General features: G+C 36.2%; 1 protein-coding gene across 11 annotated transcripts in view; it reads left to right on the forward strand.

Annotated features, from left to right (window-relative positions):
* MSRA (methionine sulfoxide reductase A) overlaps positions 1 to 21,766 on the forward strand; it is a 455,502-nt gene that overhangs the window by 210,405 nt on the left and 223,331 nt on the right. For all 11 annotated transcript variants that reach the window (XM_042934989.1, XM_042934999.1, XM_042934998.1 and 8 more), the window contains one exon: positions 18,651 to 18,770. In XM_042934989.1, coding sequence (XP_042790923.1) covers positions 18,651 to 18,770 — 120 coding nt within the window. The remainder of the gene's footprint in view (positions 1 to 18,650; positions 18,771 to 21,766) is intronic.

The following is a 21,766-nucleotide window of genomic DNA, read 5'->3' on the forward strand; positions in this document are numbered from 1 at the left end:
GCATACAGGCCTGGTTGAAATATCCACCTTCGATGATTCTGAATCTGTCTACAAAAATACAGGAATTTGGTAGAGGAAAGAGAAAGTGAAATGAGAACTTTTTTTCTTTCTATGTTAATGCTCTATTTTTCTCCATATAATCACTGAGGTTTCCACTTTAGAAGGAAGATCTGAGTAGTCCATAAGCTGGCACTGTGATTTCTAGGAATACCTCCTTTATAAACACCATGATAATGATCAAAGATGGTCCGTTAAATTTCAGTGAATTCCAGTTCCATTCAAAAGATTACTCCCCTGAGGGGCCCACCACACTAGGTGATAGGAGGAAAACCAAGTCCAGAGAGATAGGCCCATCTTCTTAGTTCATAGTGTAGGGAGGAGGTCACAGCACAGAAGTCAATAGTCATTACATAGGGCAGACTATATAAATGCCTGAGGTAAGAGGGTGGAAATAGTTTGGGGTTCTAAAAAGAGATACTTTATATCTGAATGGCCTTCTGGAAATACTTAAGGGAGGAGATGATATCTGAAATTATTCTGGATAGATAGGATTTCCAAAGGTGGAGTGGGGGTGAAGGATGTGGAGCACGAGCAGATAACATCGTAGTCGAGGACAATGGTGTTGAATGGTATTCCAGTTTGGCTAAGGATAGGGTATGAGTATTAGAACTTTAACAATTACCTTAGTTTTCTTGGTTATAAAAGTGGCACAGGGGCACCTGGGTGGCTCAGTTGGTTAAGTGTCCCCCTTTGGCTCAGGTCGTCATCACATAGTACGTGGGTTCGAGTCCCACATTAAGCTCCATGCTGACAATGCAGAGCCTGCTTGGAATTCTCTCTCTCTCTCCCTCTATCTCTCTGCCCCTCTTCGATTCACAGTTTCTCTCTCAACATAAATTAACTTAGAAAAAAAAGTGTTAGAGAGAATTTGGAAAATATATAAAAGCACAAAAGAGAACATGAAAATGCAACTATTATTCCAACATTTTGTTGTATTTCCTTCCATACTATCTGTCAATCTATATAAACACCTAAAAAAACCCTCTACTTTTTGATTATGACAGTTGGAGTACATACTTCTTTTTAAAAATTTTTTTTATGTTTTTATTTTTTTTTTAGAGAGACAGAGTGCGAGTGGGGGAGGGGCAGAGAGAGAGGGAGACACAGAATCCGAAGCAGGCTCCAGGCTCTGAGCTGTCAGCACAGAGCCTGGTGTGGAGCTCCAACTCATGAGCCATGAGATCACAACCTGAGCCAAAGTCTGATGCTTACCCAACTGAGTCACCCAGGCACCCCTGGAGTACATATTTCTTATAGAAATTTGGAGAATACCAAAGAGTATAAGAAGAAAATGAAAATCACTTGTAATCTTGCTGTTAATATTTTGGTTTATTCCCCTTGAGTCTGTTTTTCAAAGTGTATACATTAACCCAAAGGTGAACCCATTCTTCATGTAGCTTAATACCCTGAATTTTCTTCCTTAACATTATATTTTGAATATTTCCATGCAATTAAATAATCTTAGAAAAATGGATGAGTAGTACTCCAAATTATGGGTGGACCATCATTAAATACTTTCTCTAATATTGATTATTTAGGTTGTTTCAAATACTTAATGGTTATAAATAATGTTGTTAAAACATTTCTGAAAAATCAGTATTTGTTAATTAAAAGGACTTCCTTAGGACTTCCTTAGGACTGCTTCTCAGGAGTGGAAGCATAGGATAAAAGAGTGTTATGACTTTTAAGATTTATGCATACTACCTACTTGTGGTTTTAAAGAAGACAAATAACATGTTGGAAAGTGTAGGTGAGGAAGATCAACCTGAAAGCAATGTGAAATATACATGTCAGTGACGGAGCTGAGGTGGGATGACAGTTGAGGGGGTTGTTGTCATCATCTAGCTGGTGAGTTACTGGACCAGGGTGATGGTGATGGGAAGGGAGTGAGAGTATGAAGGACTGACTACCAGGAAACTGGTTAGGTTGAGAAAAGTAAAAGTGAAGAAACAATGGGGACTCTCAGTTTTCTTACTATGGTTTTAGGAAGAGGCTGATGCAGTTAAAACAAATAGAGACATCAGAAGAAGATGCTGGCTTGGTTGGTCTATTAGACATTAGATATACTGAATTCAAGGCATCAGGGAATCTTCCAGGTGGACATACCAAGCAGGGAGTTGGAAATGCATGTCTTTCTAAAGCTTTCTTAGGTGGATGGTCAGGGGTTAGACCTATGGATTAAGAGCCATTTTCAAATTGGTGATATGTGGTTTGAACAATATAGAAAAGGGCTGTTTAAAAGTGCAAACAGGAAAGTATAAATGTGTACCTCATAGTAAGTTGAACCAGGCAAAGTGATCTGGGGACACTGAATTGTCAGAAACTATAAGTTGTTGCGGGGAGAAGTATGCAGTCTCAGAAGTGGGATGGCTGTGTCAGTCTTCTTATTCTCTCTAACTTTCTGGGATTCTAGTAGTGGAGGTAGCCTTGGAAGTGATTGTGAGCACAGCTGTTTTCTGTGTGAAGTCTAGAAGTTGGGAAAAGAGCTGGAAGAGAGGGAACATTTGGATAAAATGCTAAAGGAACATGTGATGACTGCACATGTTCTATTGAAAGCCTGGCCTCCCTGTTGGTTTCCACTCTGACAGGACAGACCGCTCTTCCTATCCCATCTGTTGTCTGAAGGTTTGTTATTCAGTGACACCCCTTGCAGGCAGAATTAGGAGAGTGGGGTATGCTAGTCAACAGAGCATGGAATGCACTGGTGAGCAGAATTTGCCCTAGCCACTCTGTGCAGGGTCCCAAGGCAGACAAGTGAGAGCACCCCTCAGGAGTGCCCAAGTTGTAGTGGTCAGCCTCTCACTTGCTTTTAGAAAAATACCATTTCAACAATCACAGATCTTTACTAATCAGGTCAGAAGTTGCAGTGTGAATGTATAGGGCTTTATGAAATTTTGAGCTTTCTTTAAAGTTCTTTCTGAAGATTTTAGCTGAGGTATCATAAATCTTAAGGGAAGATAATGTAATTCCCACAAATATAAAAAAATCCTGTAGCCACAGATAATATTCATGAGAAATGACAGATAAAAAGTTTGACCAAAAATACAGGAGTATCAAAGTAATTCTTAACAAACAAACAAAACAAAAAAATTTTTGAGAAAATTTTTAATGATAGTGTAAAAAATGTAAATCTGATCCAATGACACAGTTGTAATTTTGATATGATCTTTAAATCTCTTAGATGCTTAAATTATGATATAAATTGGAATCTTCACTTCCCTTCTGTTCAAAAATTTATTTCTACTGAATGCAGAGTAGATGTCTTTCAGAAGTTCTGGAATGATGGTGGTGATGACAAATAAATTCACTGAATTCATGACTTCCAAAGATCAGTCTGCAAACCACGGGCATCACTATTGCTTTAGGATAAAATATTATTGTTTTATATAACTAAAGAACCGTTTGGGGCGCCTGGGTGTCTCAGTCGGTTAAGCGTCCGACTTCAGCTTAGGTCACGATCTCGCGGTCGGTGAGTTTGAGCCCCGCGTCGGGCTCTGGGCTGATGGCTCAGAGCCTGGAGCCTGCTTCCGATTCTGTGTCTGCCTCTCTCTCTGCCCCTCCCCCGTTCATGCTCTGTCTCTCTCTGTCTCAAAAATAAATAAACGTTAAAAAAAAAATTAAAAAAAAAAAAAAGAACCGTTTGGTTATATTCTTTAAAAGAAAGGTGTTGTACTCCAGGAATCTAGGATTTACCTTTCTCTTATAGCAGGTCACTCTCAACAGGTTTCAAAAGAATATAAGAAAGATCACATAGTCTAAGCACAGTGCAACAAAATTGCATCAAAATGAGAAGATAGTCTAAAAAACATACCATATGTTTGAAAACTAAAATGTACACCCTTGAATAACTTATGGGTTAAAAAGAAAATAACATGGAAATCATAAAATATTTAGAAACAAAAGACAAGGAAAATACTACATATCTAAACATGTCTAAATATGTGGATATATCTAAAGCAAAACTTAGAGGTAAATGTATAGCCTTAAATGCATTTATCAGAAAACAAGAGAACTTGAAAATAAATAAGCTAACTATTCAAATTCAGAAGAAAGGAAGGAACAGATCAAGAGTAAACTGCACAACATAATAGTAAAGAAAGGACAGAAATAGAAAACAACAGCAGAAAAGAGGATCAAAGTCAAGGTTTGTTCTGTGACTGAAACCTCAAAGAACAGAAATAGAAGTAAGAAAACCTGAATAAACAAGTAACAGTGAAATCATCTCCCCCATTTCTTCCTTTCTCTCTAAAGACACAAGGTCCAGGTAGCTCAGAAAGTTTTATTTAACTTCAAGGAACAAATAATCCTTTTCTAATGCAATGTTATGTAAGAGGGGGGAAAAGTTAGCTAATCCATTTTATGAGGCCAATATAACCTTGAAACTAATTCTGGACAAGACAGTACAAGAAAATAAAATTATGACAAATCTTCCTTAACATAAATGAAAAAATTTGAAGTAAAATATTAACAAAAGTAATTCTTCAATATCAAAATACATTGTAAGTAGGTAAGGTTTATTGAAGGATGGCTCAGAAAAATATATAAATGTAATATACCACTTTAAGAGATGAAAGGAGGGAAACCATATGATCACCTCTAAAGAATGGAGTTTTGTTAAAACTCAAAACTCATACATGAAAAAAAGCTATTTACAAACTAGGAACTGAAGGAAACGTTTCTAATCTGATAAAGAGTGTCTAACCAAGAACCTACAGCAAAACTCACTGGATCATTCTCACTAAAATTAGGATGAGACAAAGATTCCCACCATCACCCTTATTATTCAGCATTGTGTGGGAGGTCCTAGCTGATGGAATAAAGTAAAATAAGAGAAGAATAATTGGACAGGGAAATATGAAACTGTCATTTGTACGTAATATGATTCTTCGTAAAGGAAGTGGAAGAGAACATGGAGACAAGCCGTTAGAACTAATGAGAGAATTCTCTGAGTTTTCTGACCATATGGAAAGCATACTAAGATCAATGGTGTTTTTGTATCACAACTATAAGCAGTAAATAAGTGTGATAAGAAAAGTAGTGTTTATAGCAGCAGCACAAATCATAGGATACATAAAACTCTATGCAATACAAATGTACAATACCTTTATGGAGGAAATGACAATGTAGTATTGAAGGATGTATAAATGGAATATTTATATATGGACATATATATTTGGACAGCTGAATAATGGACAGCTGTAATTGTGTTCATTGACAGACTTGTTATTAATATGACAACATATTTTTTCAAATTAATCTATAAGTTCAATGTAATTCTAATCAAATTCTGAACAGGATATGTCATAGAACTTGACAAGCTAATACTAAACTAAATTTAGAATAGAAATGGGCCAAGAATAGCAAAGAAAATTTTGAAAAACTGTAAGTTAGGAAGACTTGCTAGACTGGATATTATGACTCATTAAAACTAGAGTAATTGCAACCCTTGATTTTCCCCTACAAACCTGCTCCATCCACAATTCTCCACTCAAGCCAACAATTTTAGAGTCAACTTTGACTGTTTCTTTCAAACCCTGCTTCTAAATCGGTTAGGAAGTCCTTTTGGCTGTATCTTCAAAATGTATCCAAAACCTGATCACGACTTCTTCTGCTACCACCTGGTCTAAATAAACCATCATTATCTCGCATTTGGATTACAGCAATAGTTTCCTAACCATTCATTCCCTGCTTCTGTGCTTGGTCCACTCCAGTCACTTCTCAGCAGAGGACAGCCAGAGAGATCCCTGTAAAATGGAAGATCCTGGTGAAACATGGCATTCCCTTTCCCGCTCAAAACTCAACAATGGCTATCCATTTCAGTCAGCGTAAAATTCATAGCCCTTCAGCAGCCCAAAAGGCCCTACACAATCTGGCTTTCTTGATTTATGTTCAGATTTATCTTCAGTCAAGCCATGTGCTTCTTTCCTGCCCCTTAAGCATAGGAGGCATGTTGTTAGTGCCTTTGTAGTGACTGTTTCCTCTGCCTGAAACACCCATACCCTGCTTGTCCCTGGACATAAGAAGTCCAGAGTACCTAGAAAACAGCTTCAGCATATAGTTCAATGGATTCTTGTTATGTCTCCTGATGAAAGTTTACTATTCTGGGGGATCAGGACCTCTAACTTTGCAGAGCCAAGAGTTGTGGGGACAGGAGTCCAAAGTTCCCCAGTGATCATTGGGAATGGTAGTAAGTAGAGCCAATTCTGTTTCTACCTTTTGTTTTTTTAATGCATACATTCATTTTTGGGGTCTCTCATTCAGTGCATATTCAGTTTTCTGAAAGATAGCTCCCAAGTCTCCCAGAGTATTAGCTCTAAACTGGTGTTGCAGCTTTGCCTCTGGGCTGTTCCAGTGCTGCATCAGGATGGCAGCTTCTGGGTGGTGTGGTATTCATGGGTTTGTTGCTGCATCTTCTACACTGTAAACTTGGTTCTCTGGTCTGATGCAGTGTTATATGGGACAGGAGCTGACTGAATTCTGAAGGCAGGAAAGTGAAACCCATACATGGAATATGTGTCTGTTACTGTGAGAACACACCAGTGGCCCTTTCAGCATGGAAGGAGCCTAGTATTTCCCCCTTGGCACCTAGTGGTTGCTTGGACCCCTTGAGAAATGGTAGTATATAAGGTGCTTGGAGACTGTCTCTGTTGCTGGCAGGTTAGACATCGGTGGTGGCAAAAGTGGATAAGATTTGGTAAGTGGGAGTCCATTGTTGTGCCCATGTGTGTCCTCCGTCTTTGTCACCATGGCCATTTTGTTCCTGTACCCGTGATACTAGTACTGGAGTGGCCAATGAAACAGGCTGACTGATGTTCATCAGCCAGGTCATTTGGTCAGTTTTGTATTTAGTGCCCATTTCTTGTCAGATGCTCTCTACCTGGCATTAATATTAACATGTGATGCAAATATGCTTCTACCTTAGATTTCCTTATTTTTAATCTTTCAGGGTTTTTGTTTATTTGTTTGTTTCTGGATTCTCACTAGCCAGCCAAGCCATTTGCTACTGCCTATGAATTTATGTATGTTATAAACTTGGGCTTTTCCTTACACATGAAGTGGATAACTGGTACACTTCTTGAAGTGTCCTCACCAGTTGGGAGGAATTATCTTTTATGGCCACTCCTGAGTGAGACCACAGTGTGACTGCTATGCATTTTTGACTTGCATCTGTACACAGTAAGCCAACTATCCATAAACAAAAATCTAGCCTTTTTCTTGTCCTTCAGCTGGTTGTATAGAAGCTCCACTCAGACATAGGTTTGAACTGAGGGAGTGGTGTTGGTGCAATCCTGGTGGATGCTGTGGAGGTCTGACTACCTATTCATGCAGCTTATGCCCTGTTGTCCTGCTAGTGTATGATTCCAGATGTGTAACTCCTATCCTATGATGGATTGTTGTTGCACTCTATTGACCTTATGATTTGGTAGGTCTGACAGGGCTTAGATTTTGATGGACTGTTCCAGCCACATGGTTTCTTGGTGTCCCATAGCTGGCTGTCTTTGATAAGCATCACTAGTACCCAGGTCATGGTGTTGAAATCCCTTTCCTCATTTAAAGAAATCAGGCTTCTTAGAGAAATGGCTGATGGCAGATATGGGGTAAGAAATGTACAAGATGAGCCTGGAACATCCTGTCATACCAGATAGCAAGAAAGCAATAGAAGACTATGGAGGATGTTTCAAAGGAACTCCCAATTTGAACTTCAAAGGAACTTCAAAACAATTTGAAGATAATTTTTCTTGCCAAAGATATGTCAAGTGGAGTTTACGTGAAAGGAGTGATGAAAATGGTGAAACACGGCAAATATGTTTAAATAAATGATACAAATATATTATTAAAAAAATTGGACAACCTTGGAATGGAGAAGTTCATCATCTTAAAGACTGCTAAATAAATGGACATAATTAAATACTTAGTTTCCCTTTCTTTTATGAACTATATCACTGAGTAACAGAGTAGTTGAGAAAAAGTATTCTCCCTCTCTCTCTCTCTCTCTCTCTCTATATATATATATATACATATATACATATGTATATATATATATTCTCATTATAAAGACATTTCAACTAATAAATGTAAAAGAAGTGATAGAATTAGAAGGTCACAATTTCACAATTAACATATCTGCTAAGCATTGAGTATCAATGGATGTTAACATCACCAAATGAGAGACAACTAGACATTATGTGCTTCATGATCAAAGAACATAGAAACCAGTCTGTAAAGGCTAGAAGAGGTAAGTGCTTCTTCAAATGCACAGACACCAATGCAAGGCTATGTGAATTTTGAAGAATCAGGCAAATATGAGACCACCAAAGGAAGCTAATAAAGTTCTGACTGCAAATGGAGATCTATAATTTGCCTGACAAAGAATTCAAGATAATTATCATAAAGAAATTGAATGAAATTCAAGAGAACATTCATTAAAAAACTAAATGAAATCGGGAAAAAATGCATGAACAAAATAAGTTTAATAAAGAAAGAAAACCATAAAAGAGAATTAAGCAGAAATCTTGGAGCTGGAGAATACAATGACAGAACTGGGAAATTCAGCAGAGAGCTAAATGACCAATTTGTTCATGGATAAGAAAAATCAGCAAACTCAAAGACAGATCATTTGGAATTAGCCATCTAGAGGAACAAAAAGCAAAAAGAGAGGGATGTAGAAAACCTCTGTGAACTATGGACACCCTCAAGTGAATGAACATTTGTATCATGGTAGTCCCAGAAGGAGAAGACAGAGAGAAAGGGGCAGAAAGATTATTTAAAGAAATAATTGCTGAAAACTTCCCAAATCTTGGGAAAGATAGGGACATCCTAGTATAGGAAGCTCAAAGAACTGCAAGCAGGATCAACCCAAAGAAGATTAATCTGAGCCACATTATAATTAAAATGTTGAAATTCAAAGACAAGGAGAGAATCTTGAAAGTAGCAAGAGAAAAAATGACTCATCACACACAAGGGAAGCCCCATTAGGCAATTAGTGGATTCTTTTGCAGAAGCCTTGCAGACCAGTAGGCAGTGGGATGATATATTCAAAGTGCTGGAAAAAACCCAGAAACCTGTCAACCAAGAATACTATACCGATCAATACTGCCTTTCGGAAATGAAGAAGAAATAAAGGCATTCCCAGACAAACAAAAGCTGAAGGAGTTCATTACCATTAGACTTGCCTTGCAAGAAATTCTAAGGGGAGTTCTTTATGTTGCAATGAAAGAATACTAAATAACAACATGAAAACATATAAAAGTATAAAACTGACTGGTAAAGGTAACTATGTAGTCAAATGCAGAATAATCTAATACTGAAATGTAGGTGTGTCAATAACTTTAACTCTGGTATATAAATTAAAAAACAATAATAAAAATATAGCTATAATAATTTATTAACAGGTACACAATATAAAAAGTGTGACATCAATAAAATGTGAACATAAAATATGAGGGGAGGAGAAATAAAGTGCAGAGTTTTTGTAAGTAATGTAAAGTAAGTTATAATCAGCTTAAGATATTTTGTGTAAGCCTCATGATAACCACAAAGGAAAAAAAAACGTATAGTGGATACACGAAAGATAAAAAGAAATGTATTATAATATACCACAACAAAATACAAATAAGGAAGACAGTAAGGGAAAAGAATAAAGGAATTTAAAAAAAAATAGCAAACAATGAACAAAATGGCATCAGTAAGTCTTTACCTATTAATAATAATTACTTTAAATATAAATAAACTGAATTCTTTATTCAAAAGACCTAAAGTGGTTGAATGGAGAAGAACACAAGATCCAACAATATGCTGCTTTTAAGAGACTCACTTTAGCTTTAAGTACACACATAGGTAGAAAGTGAAGGGATAGAGAGAGATATACCATGTAGATGGTAACCAACAGATAGCAGGAGTGGCTATACTTATATCAGATAAAATAGTCTTTCATTCAGAATTGATCACAAGAGACAAAGAGGGTCACTAAATGTTGATAAAGAGACTAATTCATCAAGAGGATATAACAATTATAAATACACATATACCCAACATTGGAGCACATAAACATTTAAAGCAAATAACAACAACCAAAAGGAGAAATCAACAGTAATACAATAATAGTATGAAACTTCAGTGCCTCTCTTTAAACATTGGATAGATCACCCAGACAACAGGTGAATAAGTAAACAGCAGATCTGAATAACACTCTAAACCAAATGTACCTGACAGATATAGAACATTACATCCAACAGCTTCAAAATACACATTCTTTGCAAGTGTACATGGAACATCCTCCAGGATAGGTCAAATGTTGGACCACAAAACAACCTTAACAAATTTGAGAAAATTGAAATCATATCTGATATATTTTCTAAAAATAATAGTATGAAAATAGAAATAAATAACAGGAGGAAAATTGAAAAATTAAAAAAATATATATGGAATTTAAACTACAGACTCCTGAGTTAAAGAAGGAATCAAAAGGGAAATCAAAAGTATTTTGAGACAAATTAAAATGAAAACACACATACCCAAACTTACAGGATGCAGCAAAAACAGTTCTAAGAGAGAAGTTTGTAGAGATAAATATCTCAAATAAACAACCTTACTTTACACCTGAAGCATTTAGAAAAAGAACAGACTAAGCTCAAAGTTAGCAGAAGGAAGGAAATAATAGGAATCAGAGCAGAAATGAATGGAATGGAAACTAGAAAGATAATAGGAGAAAAATAAATGAGACTAAAAGTTGTGTTTTTTTAAAGATAAATAAAATTGCCAAACGTTTAGCTAGGGTAATGAAGAAAAAAGAGAGGGATCAAATAAAGCTATAAATGAAAGAGGGGACATTACAATTGATACCACAGAAATACAAAGGATCATAAGAAACTACTGTGAAAAATTGTATGGCAACAAATCAGATAACCTAGAAGAAATGCATAAATTCCTAAAAACATACAGCGTCCCAAGACTGAATCATGAAAAAGTAGACAATCTGAACAAATCAATATGACTAAGGAGATTGCGGCAGTAATAAAAAGTTTTCCAACAAGAAAAGCCCAGGATCAGATGGCTTCACTGGTGAATTCTACCAAACATTAAAGAAGAGTAATGCTGATCCTTCTCAAATTCTCCCAAAAAATTAAAGAAGGAACACTCGAAAACTCATTTAATAAAGATAGCATTACCCTGATACCAAAGCCAGGTAAAGATGCTATAAGAAAACTAGAGGCCAGCATCTCTGAAGAATATAAATGCAAACATTTTCAACAAAATATTAGCAAGCAAAACTCAATAGCACATAAAAGGATCATACACTGTGATCAAGTGGGACTTATTCCTGGTATGCAAGGATGGTTCAACATATGTAAAGCAATAAATGTGATATATCACATAAATGGCGTGAAGGATAAAAATCATATGACTCAAAGATTCAGAAAAACGGTTTGCCAAAATTCAACACCCTTTCATGACAAGAGCTCTCAACATATTTGAGAAGTTATAGAGGGAACATACCTCAACATAATAAAGACCATACATGACAGACCCATAGTTAACATTGTACTCAGTGGTGAAAAAGCTGAAAGTTTTTCTGCTCAGATCAGAAATAAGACAAGAGTGCTCACTCAAAAGTCCTATTTAACATAGTACTGGAAGTTTTAGCCAGAATAATTAGGCAAGGAAAAGAAATAAAAGGCATCCAATCAGAAAGGAAGAAGTAAAATTTTCTCTGTCTACAGACCACATTATTTTATATGGAAAAAACTCTAAAATCTTCACCAAAACAACCTGTTAGAACTAATCAGTGAATTCAGTAAAGTTTCAGTATATAAAATCAACATACAAAAATCAGTTGCCTTTCTATACACTAACAATGAAATATCTGAAAGAGAAATAAAGAAAATCCCACTCACAATGACATCAAAACCAATAAAATGCTTAGGAGTAAATTTATGTGAGGTAGTGGAATAATCTGTGCACTAAAAACGATAAGATATTGATGAAAGAAATTGAAGAAGACAGAAATGGGAGATATTCCATGTTCATAAATTGGAAGAATTAATATTGTTAAGATATTTATACTCCATAAAGCAATCTATATATTTACAAACCTAGTATCAAAGTTCCAATGGCATTTTTCACAGAAATAGAAAAACAATTTTAAAATTTGAATGGAACCACAAAGGACCCCAAATAGCAATTCTGAGAAAGAAGAACAAAGCTCTAGGTATCACATTTTATGATTTCAAGTTATACTACAAAGCTATAGTAATCAAAACCGTAGGGGACTGCCATAAAAACAGACACATAGACCAATGGAATAGAGTAGAAGGCCCAGAAATAAGCTCACACATATGTGGTTAACTAATAATTGAAAATCAAGCCAAGAATACCCTATGGGGAAAAGTTAGCCTTTTAAATAAATGATGTTGAGAAAATTGGATATTCACATGTTGAAGAATGAATCTGGACCCCTATCTTACACCATTCACACACACACAAAAATAACTTGAAATGAATTGAAGATTTCAGCGTAAGACCTGAAATAATAAAACTTTTAGAAGAAAACTTACAGGAAAAACTCCTGGACATTGGTATTGGCAATAATATTTCAGATACCAAAAACACAAACAACAAAAGCAAAATCAAGTAAGTGGGATTACATCAAAATATGAAGTTTCTGCACAGCCATAGAAACAATCAGCACAATAAAGAGGCAATGGAATGGAGAAAATATTCACAAACCATGTATCAGATAAGAGGTTAATATCCAAAATATATGAAGAACTCATACAACTCAATATAAAAAAAAAATAATAATTTGAAAATGGCAGAGGACCTGAATAGACATTTTTCCAAAGAAGGCATGCAAATGGCCAACAGGTACATGAAAAGACACTCAGAATCACTAATGACCAGAGAAATGCAAATCAAAACTGCATTAAGTATCACCTCACACCTGTGGGAATGGTGGTTACCAAAAAGACATAAAGTCACAGGTGCTGGCTAGGGAGAGGAATAAAGGGGACGCCAGTGTGCTGTTGATAGGAATGTAAGTTGGCACAGCCATTATGGAAAACAATGTGGAAGTTCCTCTAAAATTAAAAATGGAACTAGCATGTGATCAAGTGTACTACTTCTGGGTATATATCTGAAGAAAATGAAATGACTATCTTGAAGAGATATCTACACCCCCATGTTCATTCCAACATTATTCGTAGTAACCAAGACATTGGAAACAACCTAAGTGTTCTTTGACAGATTAGATAAAGAAAATGTGGTATGTATACAGTGAAATAATATTCAGCCATAAAAAGAAGGAAATCCTGACATTTGTAACAACATGGACAGACATTGAGGGCATTATGCTAAGTGAAATAAGCCAGACCAAGAAAGTCAAATAGTGTATAATCTCACTAACTTTGGAATCTTAAAAAAAAAAAAAAGCCAACCAAATTTGTAGGAATGGAGAGTAGAATGGTAGTTTCTGGGGGTTGGGAGGGGTGGGGGAAATGGACAGATATTGGTCAAAGGGTACAAACTTCTGATTATAAGATGAATGGGTTCTGGAGATCTAATATTTATTATAATTACTATAGTTAATAATACTGTATACCTGAAGGTTGCTAATAGATCTTACATATTCTTACTACAAAAAATAAATTGTAATTATGTGAGGTGATGGTTGTGTTAACTAACTTTATTGCTGTAGTTATTCATAATATGTATGTATGTATGCCAAATCATGTTGCATACCTTAAACTTACACAATGTCATAGGCCAATTATATCTCAATAAAACTGGGGAAAAAATTTAAAGTTACATAAAAAGGAACATAGTACCACCAGTAGTTTTGTCAAAAGGATGACATCTGAGCCTGATCATGGTTCTTGATCCAGCTGCAAATTTTCAGGAAATACTGAGGATAGAGGAACAGGTTGAATTGCACTATGAGAATGCAGTTGGCAAGATGTACATTGTGGGAAGCTCTGCAGGTCAGTGACCCTTGTTTTCTTCATGGATAAATTAGAAGGAAAGAAAGGAGAGGGCACATGTTGATTAGAAGAACTTAAGGATGTATCAAATTTTTTAAATATGAGCACCACCAAACTATAGAATTGGGATGGATACCTTGAGTGATAAAAATATTAAAGAAACACAAGGAAGTGAATATTGTAAAAGTCAGATAGCAGTTACTTTTAGAGGGAGGAAGGGAGTTGTGATTGGGTTGTGACATGAGGAAGGATATCTGAGGGCGATGGCAAACTTCTATTACTTGACCTGGGTGGTGGTTACAAGGATGCTTGCCTAATAATAATGCATTGAGATATGTATCTGTTCTGTGCGGCTTTTCTCTACCTATGTTTTCCTTTATAATAAAAAGTTAAAGTATAAAATATCTTAAAGAATATAGTACGTATTCTGTCTTTTTTATTATTTATGTTTTTTGCTAGATTATGTTTACTAAAGTTAGTCTAGTAATGTGTTACTAGATTGTGTTTACTGAATTCTGAGAAATTCTGCCATACACTTGTTTTCTTTAAGTGCATGCACGCACACACACACACACACACACACACACACACACACACTCAAAACCAAATAATTGAATGCTTAGGTTATACTGGAAGCCACCAGAAAATATCTGATTGCTTCAAGGAGGAGTTTTATTCTTATAATAACCCTTATCCTAAGCTAAGTACCTCTCCAGAAATTTTGACATTGATTACACACCAGGCCCCTGAGGCATTCTTTCAGCCACACATGACCACCCCCTGCAGGCCTTTGCCCAGCTGGAGTTGGGTCATCCTCCCTCTAGCAGGGGGTCTCTTCTTGATCCCTATTAAACATCAAAAGGAGGTTAAATAACTTGCCACAAAGATTTTGTTTGGTTTGGCCAAGATCCATTTTAAGTGTTATAAATCTATAAAGCATGAGGATATAGGGAAGATATAGGGTCTGGGCCATCAGTATGAGACTATAGACAATGGTCAGGTTAGGCTGATTGCTAAAATGGCCCATCATTTACATTGTACAGAAAATACCGAAAGCTTGAAGTACCCTTTTGTACCATTAATGTTAGTCATTGTGCATGAAAGAAGTATTTTATTCAGTGAACTTAGCAGATTTCTGAACTTCAGGGTCTAGAGTGCCTTCAGCGTATCACACTACTCAACTCCTGGGTGTGTTTGGGCTCAGTAATGCTTCCCAGCTTACTTTTTATTTATCCTCCAGAGGTTCACTGTCGTCATTCCTGTGATGGTTAATTTTATGTGTCAATTTGACATGGCTAAGGGATGCCCAGGTGACTGTTTCTGGATGTGTCTGTGAGGATGTTTCTGGAAGAGATCAGCATTTGAATTGGTAGATGGAGGAAAGAAGGTCACCCTCACCAGTGGGGTCATCATCCAATCTGTCAAGGGCCCAGATAGAGTAAAATGCTAGAGGAAGAGTGAACTTACTTGATCTTTGAGCTGGGACATCCATCTTCCCCCGCCCTCATACTTCATTGTTCCTGATTATCTGGCCTTCAGACTTTGGACTGGGACTTACATCATTGAGCCTCTTGGTTCTCAGACCTTTGGGTTTCAACTGGGATTATGGTACCAACTTTCCTGGGTCTCTGGCTTGCAGACTATGCATCATGGACTCCTCAGCCTCCACAATTGCAGGAGCTAATCCTCATAATAAATGTCTCTCACTCTCCCTTTCTGTATATCCTATTGGTTCTGTTTCTCTGGAAAACCTTGACTAATATAATTCCTTCATCCCAGAAATGCAATGAATAAAATTAATAGTGAATTCTTGTTCCAGAGATTTGAGGATAGTCAATTTTTCAGTAAATATTTCACTATATTCTCTAGCAGCAAACAACTTGCAAACAGGGAAGATGGTCTAGCAGTTGTAACTCAAACAATGCATATGGTTATGTTTTTCTTTGAATTTTTCTTTTTAAAAATGTGTATACATTTTTCATTTTTAAAATAATATGAATCTACTACATAAAAATTTGAAAAATGAAAAAATTTCCTGTATTCTCCTATAAAACAATCATGGTTATAACTTTGTATGTTTCTTTCTAGTCTATTTTGGTATGGATGTTTTTTTCATAGTTGTAATAAGAACGTGCATATATGTATGTTTTTTTCCTTTTAAATTTAGCCTTAATTGTAATGTAATCATATACATATTTCCATGTTGTATTGTTATCACAACAGTAATTTTTTACTGCATTAATTTTTATCATTTGGCTCTATCATATTGTTTAACTGTTAATCTATTCTTAGTGTATTTCCCCTCACATTGGAGCAAATATATTTTTGTATAATGTATAGCATTATGCACAATGTGTTTTGGTTATTACTGCTCTGAATTTTTTAAAGTAGATTATTAACAAATGTCAAAAATTTCAGTAGACTTCCATCTAATTTTTCTTTCAGCTCTGTCATCAAGTCTAACAAATCCAGTGATTGTAGGAGTAGGAGGCATATATTAATTTGCCAACTGTTAGTCTACCCAAGATCTTAATTATATATGACTTAATAAAGCCATATAAAACTTGAGCGAGGCAGTAATCTTGTTTACATGTAGATATTGGTCACAGAATAGTAGTTGTGGATGGTTTAGAAACTTCTGGTAGAAAATTAGGGTTCTTTATTTGAAGCCCAGGGAGATGTAAAGCAACATTTTGGAAGTGTGTAAATATGTGCATTCTTGGGAGATTGGTCTTCGTTTTTACCATATGTTCAAAGGAATCCAATAACTAGTGATATGAGCACAGTGTTTGCTAGTTGAATAGAATACTATTTTTTTGTGAGTTTCTTTGTATATTTGTCATCTCTTTTTTCTGCCTTTCCCCTTCTCTCTCTTTCTTCATTCATTGTATTTAGTAATAGAACTCAGAAAAATATTCCCTTTCGTGAGCACTGATTTATCACAGGAAAGTTTATAGCGACTTAAATATTTTTGAAGAAACTGCACACATGTGTAAAATTGTTAATTGAAAACTGCATCAGTCTGTGTTGATTTTGCTAAGTTTTCCTACTGAAGTCGGTAAGCTAGAGTTACCTTTATTTTTTTGTTTGTTTGTTTTGAGAGAGAGAGAGAGAAAGAGAGTGCGTGTGCACATGTACACATGTGCATTAGGGGGTGGGGAGGGACAGAGAGTGAGCGAGAAAGAGAGAGAATCCCAAGCAGGCTCCACACTGTCAGCACAGGGCCCCACACCAGGCTGGAACGCACAAACCATGAGATCATGATCTGAGCCAAAATTAAGAGTTGGACGCTTAAGTGACTGAGCCACCCAGGTGCCCCAGAGTTACCTGTCTTTGCTAGAATTTTTTAAAAAAACATAACCATAACATAACTCAGTCAGTAAAGCATCAGACTCTTGATTTCAGCTCAGGTCATGATCTCATGGTTTCATGAGTTCGAGCCCGGAGTTGAGCTCTGTGCTGACAGCTCAGAGCCTGGAGCCTGCTTGGGATTCTGTGTCTCCTTCTCTCTTGTGCTCACTCTCTCTCTCTCTCTCTCTCTCTCTCTCTCTCTCTCTCTCTTTCTCTCTCTTTCAAAATAACGTAATAAACTTAAAAAAATAAAAATAAAAAAGCATAACTAGGATGCTGATCATTAAATAAATTTATGCTATTAATATAGGTTATTATGTTTTGGGAAGTCCAAAATGAATTGAGTGTTGAAATCATTCATCAAATGCAGTTATCTTTTTACTCAGTTATTTGGAAAGGTATGCTTTACTAACTTCATTAAAATTTAAGGCTTCGTAAGTTTTTGCACAACTAAAGCAAATAGGCATTCTATGCAAATAACCTTAAATAAAATTATTTTTAGACGTTAAAAATTCTTCTTAATTAATTTTTTTATTCTTGACTTCTAACATGTTTCATTTTTAATTTGAGTATGGTTGACACACATGGTACAATAGTTTTAGGTGTACAGCATAGCAGTTCAGCAAGTTTAGACGTTATGCTGTGTTCACCACAAGCACAGCTGCCATCTGTTCTGAAACACTGCTGTTACAATATCGTTGACTATATTCCTTATGCTGCACCCTTTATTCCTATGACTTATTCATGACATAACTGAGAGCCTGTATCTCCTACTCCCCTTCATCCATTTTGCCCAACCCCCTTCCCCCTTCCCCTCTGGCAACCATCAGTTTTCTGTATTTATAGATCTGATTCTATTTCTTGTTGTTTGTTCATTTGTTGTTGTTGTTATTAGTTTTTTGATTCCACTTATGAGTGAAATCACAAGGTATTAGTCTTTCTGACTTATTTCACTTAACATAATACCCTCTAGGTACATTCATTTTGTCTCAAATGGTAAGATCTCATCCTTTTTTGTGGTTGCATAATATTCCTGTGTGTGTGTGTGTGTGTGTGTGTACCACATCTTCCTTATTCATTGTCAATAGATAGATACTTAGGTTGCTTCCATGAAGCTTTCCTTCTTTAAAAGATAACATCTTAGTTATTTTTGATTACCAAATGACATGAACAACTTCTGTTTTCTAGGATAACAGAGTTTCTAATATGCAATTACTAGTTGTTTTTGACAAAGGACTAATCAGTATCTTATGTTTTTCTTAGGAATGGGCTGTTTCTGGGGAGCTGAGAGGAAATTCTGGACTATAAAAGGAGTATATTCAACTCAAGTTGGTTATGCTGGAGGCTACACTTCCAATCCTACTTATAAAGAAGTTTGTTCAGGTACGAAGAATTTTTTCCAACTTCTGTTATAAGGAGCAAGAAAGGGCTTGTCTCTTCTGGCAGGTGACAGGATCTTTAAAATGCAAATATGATTTTTTGTGTTTCCTCAGTCTTTTCTTTCCCATTTCTATGAATATGTTTGTTGGCCTCTCACTTTATATTTAAGAAGATAATAGATTTCTTATGGAATGTATCGTTTGGCTATTGTTGCATAATAATCACCATAAAAATTCTAAAGCAATCATTTATCAGCTTATGATTATGTGGGTCAGCAATTTTAGCTGGGCAAATCTTGGTGGTTCTTCTGCTGGTCTTGTCTGAATTCACTCATGTGACTCCAGTCAACTGGTGGGCTGCCTGGGGACTAATTGGTCTAGGATGGCTTCACTGATAGGTCTGCATTTGTTGCTGGCTGTTGTTTTTTGTTGGCTGGGGTAATGGGAATGATGGACCATGTCTTCAGCACATTGGCTCCGGGCAAATTCACATGGCGGGTACAGAGATTCCCAGGAGCAGCAAGAGAGGATAAGCCCCATTCTGTTAGCACCTTTTAAGTGTCTGTTAATATCACATTTACTGTTTCCATTGGCCAAAGCAAGTCACATGTTCTAGCCTAGAGAAAATGTGGGAGGGATCCCCTAAAGGCAGGACTGCAATAGTTTATTACATGGGACAGACATATCACACACCATAATTGTTTGTCTGTGGGTAGGACATTAAAATTTAGGCTATAATGAAGGGATAGCAAACTGGCTTATAAGCTGCCTACTGCCAGTTTGTGTAAATAAAGTCTTATAGAAATACAGCCACACCCATTTATTTATATATTATGTGTCAGTGTTTTCATGGCACAATGGCAGAGTTGAGTGGATATGACAGAGATGGTATGGCGAAAAGCCTAAAATATTTATGATCTAGCCCTTGTCAGAAAACTATTTGGCTACCAGGATAGGCAGATGCCCCATGGCAAATTCTAGCTCAAGTACCAGGTAACCATTCTGGATTTGGTTTTTGTTCTGGCCTTCAAGGATTTCCTTTACTTCTCTGCCAGCTCAGTTAGTATTTATTTATTTATTTTGAGGGTGTGGGGCAGGGTGGGGGGAGCAGAGAGAGAGGGAGAGAATCTCATGCAGGCTTTGCACTGTCAGCACAGAGCTGGATGCAGGGCTTGAACTCATGAACTGTGAGGTCATGACCCAAGCTGAAATCAAGAGTAAGACACTTAGCCAATGGAGCCACCCAGGAGCCCTATCAGGTAGCATTTAAAGCATAGTTTTTTTCTTTTAAACACTTTTTCTCATTTTTCAAAAACAAATGGTATATGTTTAAGGAGTATGACATAATGTTTTGCTATACATAGTGAAATGATTACTAATAGTCAAGCTAATTAACATTAGCTTAACTAATGTTCATCTCATTATCATCTCCAACATTTCCCTGTTTCCTTCTACTCTTGTCCTGGTAACCACCTTTTTATTCTCTGCTTCTATGAATTTTTTTTTTATTTACATTCCACATACAAGTGAGAACATGCAGTATACATTTTTTTTCTGTGTCTGGATTAATTTCACCTAGCATACTTTCTTTCAGTTTCATCCATGTTGTTGCAAATGGCAGAATTTCCTTCTTGTGTAAGGCTGAATAATATTCCGTTGTCTATATGCCATGATATCTTTATCCATTCTTCTGCTGATGGACACTTAGTTTCCAAACTGTGGCTATCATGAATAATGCTGAGGTGAACGTGGGGAATAGCTCTCTTTGAGTTCCTGATTTCATTTCACTAGGATATACAGCCAAAAGAGAGATGGCTAGATCATTTGATAGTTTTATCTTTAATTTTTTGAGGAACATCCACACTGTAAAACACATTTTTTTGAAAAGAATATTTCATTCAATATTTTAAGAGTTCTTGATAGGGAACATTTATTATCTAGATGTGTAGTATAGATAATATTGATAAAAATTGGATTTTAAAAATACATAAATAGTTTTATCTTTTAAAAATAAAGGGTTGAATTGGTGTAATTTGGGGAGGGCCCTCTCAACTCTCCAAGGGTACTGTGGATGCAGGTCAGGGAGGAGTTGGAGTACGGGAGTTTGTTCAACAATGAGCATGTTGGTTTGTTTGCTACATTATTAATTCTGATTTGGAAATGAAATTTGAGCTGTGCAATATTGAAAATATCATGAAAACATGCATTTTCTTGCTTTACTTGCCTTTACAGAAGAATTGAAATATATTCATTAGTGTTGAGAATGTGGAAGATCGGACCAATACTTTCATGGTTCATCCAGTTTTTTTCCTTGCATCTGTTTCAAAATTAAACAAATGCTTATGCAGAGCTATAAATAGATTCAGACGAACCCTGGAGACTGCCCAGGTGTATCCTCTTAAGTCTCAGGAATGGAAATGAAGAGATTCCTTCCCATGATTGCAGACATGACTTAATAACCTAAGAGAAAAGGTTGCTAAGAAAACCTCCAAATATCTACTGCTTATGCTATTATTCTCCACCAGCAAAATGTTAATAATCAATTAGAATACTGTGGTTGCTTGTTTGCTCAGACTTGGTCCCATTCAACTCTTTATGTTAATAAGAAAAGTATTCTAATTGCCCTTTGTTGAACTCCTACTATGTGCCACTGTAATAAGCACTTTTTGCATTTTTCCTTTCATCTAATCTTCAATAGAATTCCATGAAATGTCTCAGTTTCTGTCTTTTACAGAGGGAGTGTTGAGGCTCAGAGAGGAAAAGTAACTTTCCCAAGGCCATGTATAGCAGGAATTCCAAGCTCATCAGCTCTCAGCTCTAAGTTTGTGCCACTGACCAAGGTGTCAGTCACCCACTTGTCATATCCCAGTGATTCTCCATTCATTCATTCATACTTTCCTCCACCAAGTCACACAGTCTCTTCATGTCAACCCTTCTGCTATACTTTTGAAAAATTGGTGTGCTTTTTAATGATTACAGTAAAGAAAATACCAAGCAAAA

The sequence above is a fragment of the Panthera leo genome, chromosome B1 (genome assembly GCF_018350215.1).
Source record: "Panthera leo isolate Ple1 chromosome B1, P.leo_Ple1_pat1.1, whole genome shotgun sequence".
Lineage (NCBI taxonomy): Eukaryota > Metazoa > Chordata > Mammalia > Carnivora > Felidae > Panthera > Panthera leo.